The 7263-nt window shown below is 40.3% G+C and overlaps 1 protein-coding gene across 1 annotated transcript; it reads left to right on the top strand.

Moving 5' to 3' along the window:
- Positions 1–2466: 2466 nt before the first annotated feature.
- Positions 2467–3515, top strand: LOC125678870 (uncharacterized). The gene is made up of 2 exons (XM_048917630.2): positions 2467–2956; positions 3048–3515. The coding sequence occupies exons 1-2, from the start codon at positions 2892–2894 to the stop codon at positions 3475–3477; spliced, it is 495 nt and encodes a 164-aa protein (XP_048773587.1). The 5' UTR covers positions 2467–2891; the 3' UTR covers positions 3478–3515.
- Positions 3516–7263: the final 3748 nt, after the last annotated feature.

The following is a 7263-nucleotide window of genomic DNA, read 5'->3' as shown; positions in this document are numbered from 1 at the left end:
CAGTGATGTAAAACTCGTTGTTACAATAATCAGTGATGTAAAACTCGTTGTTACAATGATCAGTGATGTAGGACGCGTTGTTATAATGATCAGTGATGTGGGACGCGTTGTTATAATGATCAGTGATGTGGGACGCGCTGTTACAATGATCAGTGATGTGGGACGCGTTGTTATAATGATCAGTGATGTGGGACGCGTTGTTATAATGATCAGTGATGTGGGACGCGTTGTTATAATGATCAGTGATGTAGAACTCGTTGTTACAATAATCAGTGATGTAAAACTCGTTGTTACAATGATCAGTGATGTAGGACGCGTTGTTATAATGATCAGTGATGTAGAACTCGTTGTTACAATGATCAGTGATGTAGGACGCGTTGTTACAATAATCAGTGATGTGGGACGCGTTGTTACAATGATCAGTGATATAGAACTCGTTGTTACAATAATCAGTGATATAGAACTCGTTGTTACAATAATCAGTGATATAGAACTCGTTGTTACAATAATCAGTGATGTAAAACTCGTTGTTACAATGATCAGTGATGTAGGACTCGTTGTTACAATAATCAGTGATATAGGACTCGTTGTTACAATAATCAGTGATATAGGACTCGTTGTTACAATAATCAGTGATGTAGGACTCGTTGTTACAATAATCAGTGATATAGAACTCGTTGTTACAATAATCAGTGATATAGAACTCGTTGTTACAATAATCAGTGATGTAAAACTCGTTGTTACAATGATCAGTGATGTAGGACTCGTTGTTACAATAATCAGTGATATAGGACTCGTTGTTACAATAATCAGTGATATAGAACTCGTTGTTACAATAATCAGTGATGTAAAACTCGTTGTTACAGTAATCAGTGATGTAAAACTCGTTGTTACAATGATCAGTGATGTAGGACGCGTTGTTATAATGATCAGTGATGTGGGACGCGTTGTTATAATGATCAGTGATGTGGGACGCGTTGTTACAATGATCAGTGATGTGGGACGCGTTGTTATAATGATCAGTGATGTGGGACGCGTTGTTATAATGATCAGTGATGTGGGACGCGTTGTTATAATGATCAGTGATGTAGAACTCGTTGTTACAATAATCAGTGATGTAAAACTCGTTGTTACAATGATCAGTGATGTAGGACGCGTTGTTATAATGATCAGTGATGTAGAACTCGTTGTTACAATGATCAGTGATGTAGGACGCGTTGTTACAATAATCAGTGATGTGGGACGCGTTGTTACAATGATCAGTGATATAGAACTCGTTGTTACAATAATCAGTGATGTAGGACGCGTTGTTACAATGATCAGTGATGTAGGACGCGTTGTTACAATGATCAGTGATGTAGAACTCGTTGTTACAATGATCAGTGATGTAGAACTCGTTGTTATAATGATCAGTGATGTAGAACTCGTTGATACAATGATCAGTGATATAGAACTCGTTGTTACAATGATCAGTGATGTAGGACGCGTTGTTATAATGATCAGTGATGTAGAACTCGTTGTTATAATGATCAGTGATGTGGGACGCGTTGTTACATTGATCAGTGATGTGGGACGCGTTGTTACAATGATCAGTGATGTAGGACTCCATATCTGGATGTACGATTCGTTTCAAATGCAACTGTTTTCGCATTCCAGCGGCTCATTTCGACCACGGAAAGACAGTTGGTCACGTGAATAGTCACACTGTGCGGGAGGAATCCGGTCTGTGTGCCAGCAGACGACACACCAACATTCTGTATACCCATAATGACTCCGGTGATAGCACGCGCTTTTACGCCTTCGGTGCCAGTACAGGTCATTTACAGGCGACCCTGACCGTGGAGGGGGCGACAAGTCACGACTGGGAGGATATAGCATGTGGTGAGTGTGTACCCCTGTATGGAACACCCCGGTAAAGAGATATAATTGATTGATTGGATATTGTTTTACGTCCCTCTCGAGAATATTTCACTCATATGGAGACATCACCACTGCCGGTGAAGGGCTTCAAAATTTAGGCCTATACTCGGCGCTTATGGCCATTGAGCAGGGAGGAATCTTTATCGTGCCACACCTGCTGCGACACGGGACATCGGTTTTTGCGGTCTCATCCGAAGGACCGCCCCATTTAGTCGCCGACAAGCAAGGGGGTACTGAGGACCTATTCTAATCCGGATCCCCACGGGATACATGTAAGAGATATATTGGTAAGTATGTACACCTGTATGGAACACCCCAGTAAAGATATATAATGTTGAGTATGTACACCTGTATGGAACACCCCGGTAAAGAGATATATTGGTGAGTATGTACACCTGTATAGAACACCTCGTTAAAGAGGTATATTGGTGAGTATGTACACCTGTATGGAAGACCTCGGTAAAGATATATATTGGTGAGTATGTACACCTGTATGGAACAACTCAGTAAAGAGATAATGGCGAGTATGTACACCTGTATAGAACACCTCGGTAAAGAGATATTATTTATTTCTGAAAACTGCTAGTACAGTTTTCATTGTTGCATGATTGCAGTCTGAAGATATAACGACTGTATCCTCGCCACAGAGCATTAACAAGTCAAAATATAGTACCACATAAAATCTTATACAGTAAACCAACTTATGTTCACATGCAAGAAGTTCGCAAGAACCTCGTTTCCAAGAATATTTCTTGCCGTGAATCAGTCCTTTTATGTTCATGTTAAGTTGTTGCTCCATACAAGAGAATTCCCAGCCTGTTACGACGCCCCCATACACAGAAATTACTTGATCCGCCACTGAATAGTGTTGGTGTTCTGCAGGTCCCTGCGTGTTTGGGCACAGCGGATGGTGTGTTTACATTGGTGATATTGATGGAAATACCGGAAGTGGGCGAGAAAACAAGATTTTCATGGTGCGGGAACCACCCAGTATCCGTACCAGATCTCTTCAAGTTTTAGAAACGCTAAGATTTACGTAAGCATTGGTAGATAAAGCAGATTCACAGAACCGTGCAAAGTTAACGCAAAATTTATCTTCTTAATTTTCTCAATCCATTATTTTCAAGCTGGGATGAACACAACGCCGAGACACTGATGGTAGATCCACAAGGAGAGCTATACATTATTTCTAAAGTCGACGGAGGGAGAGGGAAATTATATCACATCCCTAAAGACGCGTGGGCGGAGTCGTCCCATCGGTACCACCTGACAGGAGGACGGGAGATGCCAACTCCTGATCACGGACGAGGACCGGTAGCCGGCGACATCTCGCCGGACGGACGGGAAGTACTAGTCAAGACCTATCACAAAATATTTTACTGGAATGTAGGGGACAGCCTCGACCATTTGAGGACCTTAATGAGCACCCCTAAACAGGTCCCGTACATCAGCGAACACCAGGGCGAGTCTGTCTGTTTGGAGTCTAACGGAAGTGGTTACTACACCATTAGTGAAGGCACATCAGAAGCACTCCATTACTACAAGCGATTGTCATGAGAATAATTAGGTTATCAAATAATATATAATTCATTTCCTTTATGTTTTAAGTTTTTTTTTAAACTGGAAGAAATATAAGTGTGAAATTATGTCCCCGTTTGCGTTGTAAAAAGCATAGGCCTAAAATTTGCATAAGTGTGAAATTATGTCCCCGTTTGCGTTGTAAAACGTATAGGCCTAAAATTTGCAGCTCTTCGCCGGCAATGGTGACGTCTCCATATGAGTGAAACATTCTCTAGCGGGACGTTAAACAATATACAGTCAATGAATCATTCCCGTGATACTGCACATTACGAATAAAATGATAAATATTAATTGTCTACATCGTTAACAAGAATGATACACCAACAGACTAAATTGAGAAGAGAAATCTCTAAATGTGGAAGTGTACTGAAATTACAGTGTTATATGGCTATTTTGTCCCCCAGCATATCTGATAGGGATACAGATGGCGATGTAGAGAGTTCGTATCTGATAGGGATACACATGGCGGTGTAGAGAGTTCGTATCTGATAGGAATACATACACCGGTGTAGAGAGTGCGTATCTGATAGGAATACAGCCGCCGGTGTAGAGAGTTCGTATCTGATAGGAATGCAGACGCCGGTGTAGAGAGTTCGTATCTGATAGGAATACAGACACCGGTGTAGAGAGTTCGTATCTGATAGGAATACAGACACCGGTGTAGAGAGTTCGTATCTGATAGGAATACAGCTGCCGGTGTAGAGATTTCGTATCAGATAGGAATACAGCTGCCGGTGTAGAGAGTTCGTATCAGATAGAAATACAGATGGCGGTGTAGAGAGTTCGTATCTGATAGGAATACATACACCGGTGTAGAGAGTTCGTATCTGATAGGAATACAGCTGCCGGTGTAGAGAGTTCGTATCAGATAGGAATACAGATGGCGGTGTAGATAGTTCGTATCTGATAGGAATACATACACCGGTGTAGAGAGTTCGTATCTGATAGGAATACAGCTGCCGGTGTAGAGAGTTCGTATCAGATAGGAATACAGATGGCGGTGTAGAGAGTTTTTATCTGATAGGAATGCACACACCGGTGTAGAGAGTTCGTATCTGATAGGAATACAGATGGCGGTGTAGAGAGTTCTTATCTGATAGGAATGCACACACCGGTGTAGAGAGTTCGTATCTGATAGGAATACAGACGGCGATGTAGAGAGTTCGTATCTGATAGGAATACAGACATCGGTGTAGAGAGTTCGTATCTGATAGGAATACAGACGGCGATGTAGAGAGTTCGTATCTGATAGGAATGCACACACCGGTGTAGAGAGTTCGTATCTGATAGGAATACTGCTGCCGGTGTAGAGATTTCGTATCAGATAGGAATACAGCTGCCGGTGTAGAGAGTTCGTATCAGATAGGAATACAGATGGCGGTGTAGAGAGTTCGTATCTGATAGGAATACATACACCGGTGTAGAGAGTTCGTATCTGATAGGAATACATACACCGGTGTAGAGAGTTCGTATCAGATAGGAATACAGATGGCGGTGTAGAGAGTTTTTATCTGATAGGAATGCACACACCGGTGTAGAGAGTTCGTATCTGATAGGAATACAGATGGCGGTGTAGAGAGTTCTTATCTGATAGGAATGCACACACCGGTGTAGAGAGTTCGTATCTGATAGGAATACAGATGGCGATGTAGAGAGTTCGTATCTGATAGGAATACAGACACCGGTGTAGAGAGTTCGTATCTGATAGGAATACTGCTGCCGGTGTAGAGATTTCGTATCAGATAGGAATACAGATGGCGGTGTAGAGAGTTTTTATCTGATAGGAATGCACACACCGGTGTAGAGAGTTTTTATCTGATAGGAATTCACACACCGGTGTAGAGAGTTCTTATCTGATAGGAATGCACACACCGGTGTAGAGAGTTTTTATCTGATAGGAATGCACACACCGGTGTAGAGAGTTCTTATCTGATAGGAATACATACACCGGTGTAGAGAGTTCGTATTTGATAGGAATACAGCCGCCGGTGTAGAGAGTTCGTATCTTCATCACATCGGGATGAGAATATATTTATTTTCAAAATTACAGAAATTCGGCAAAATCAAAAGAGAAAATTAGAAAACCACGTGATTGTGAAATAAAAATGATGGGAAGATAATAATTAAGAATGGTATAAGCAACATAAACAACATTCTTCGTCATAAAAGGGTTCAGTCGTGTATTCCAACTTATTTCAAGTTTAAATCTGTTGAGGTTACCGTGGGCGCGGATTGTGCTCCTTTGTTGGCTGACCTGTTTCTATATTCATATGAAGCAGAATTTATTTAAAAACTTCTACGTGAGAAGAAAGAATATCTTGCTGTGGCCTTCGGTTCGACATTTAGATATATCGACGACGTTTTGTCTATTAACAATAATAATTTCCATTCATATGTCGATTCGATATATCCCTATGAGCTCGAAATATAAGACAACACAAAGTCGTCCACTTCTGCTTCATACTTAGATATTTCATTGAAAGTAGATATTAACGGCAGACTGACAACGCGACTGTGTGACAGGCGGGATGATTTCAGCTTCTCCGTCTTCAACTTTCAAGGTAAAAAAAAAACAAATTTAAGCCGCAATATCAAAAACAGACAGCAATATAAATCCGCATGTAACATTATTATGATTTATTTACTAAAGCAAATGGTTAAATCAAATTATAAAATGTGTTTAATTCACTACACATCAATAGAGTAAGCATATCTTAATTCACTACACATCAATAGAGTAAGCATAATTTAATTCACTACACATCAATAAAGTAAGCATATTTTAATTCACTACACATTGATAAAGGAAGCATATCTTAAATTAATTCACTACACATCAATAAAGTAAGCACTTTGGTTACTTGTATGAATATCTAAATACGCGATTCAGTTATCCGGACGCTTCATCTATCCGGACGACTTTGCTTGGAACCAAAGTGTCCGGATTAATGAGGCTCCATTGTACATGTGTTTTAATTTATAAAACTAATTTCTGAGAGATTCTGAGTTTGATATCACTGACGGAATTCTGTACGTGTTTTGATGTTAGTATTTACAGCTCACTGACGGAATTCTGTATGTGTTTTGATGTTAGTATTTACAGCTCACTGACGGAATTCTGTATGTGTTTTGATGTTAGTAGTTACAGCTTGCGAACGGAATTCTGTACGTGTTTTGATGTTAGTAGTTACATCTCACTGATGGAATTCTGTACGTGTTTTGATGTTAGTATTTACAGCTTGCGGACGGAATTCTGTACGTGTTTGATGTTAGTATTTACAGCTCATTGACGGAATTCTGTACGTATTTTGATGTTAGTAGTTACAGCTTGCAGACGGAATTCTGTACGTGTTTTGATGTTAGTATTTACAACTTGCGGACGGAATTCTGTATGTGTTTTGATGTTAGTATTTACAGCTTGCGGACGGAATTCTGTACGTGTTTTGATGTTAGTAGTTACAGCTTGCGGACGAATTCTGTACGTGTTTTGATGTTGGTAGTTACAGCTTGCAGACGGAATTCTGTACGTGTTTTGATGTTAGTAATTACAGCTTGCAGACGGAATTCTGTACGTGTTTTGATGTTAGTATTTACAGCTCACTGACGGAATTCTGTACGTGTTTTGATGTTAGTATTTACAGCTCACTGACGGAATTCTGTATGTGTTTTGATGTTAGTAGTTACAGCTTGCGGACGGAATTCTGTACGTGTTTTGATGTTAGTAGTTACAGCTTGCGGACGAATTCTGTACGTGTTTTGATG

Source organism: Ostrea edulis, chromosome 2 (genome assembly GCF_947568905.1).
Source record: "Ostrea edulis chromosome 2, xbOstEdul1.1, whole genome shotgun sequence".
In the NCBI taxonomy this organism is placed as follows: domain Eukaryota; kingdom Metazoa; phylum Mollusca; class Bivalvia; order Ostreida; family Ostreidae; genus Ostrea; species Ostrea edulis.
This window is presented reverse-complemented; position numbering and strand designations above follow the sequence as displayed.

Coding starts and splice junctions, on each gene's coding strand:
- LOC125678870 (XM_048917630.2), top strand. CDS start 2,892: ATGGTGCGGGAACCACCCAGTATCCGTACCAGATCTCTTCAAGTTTTA. Junction 2,957..3,047: donor TTAGAAACGCTAAGATTTAC/GTAAGCATTGGT, acceptor ATTATTTTCAAG/CTGGGATGAACACAACGCCG.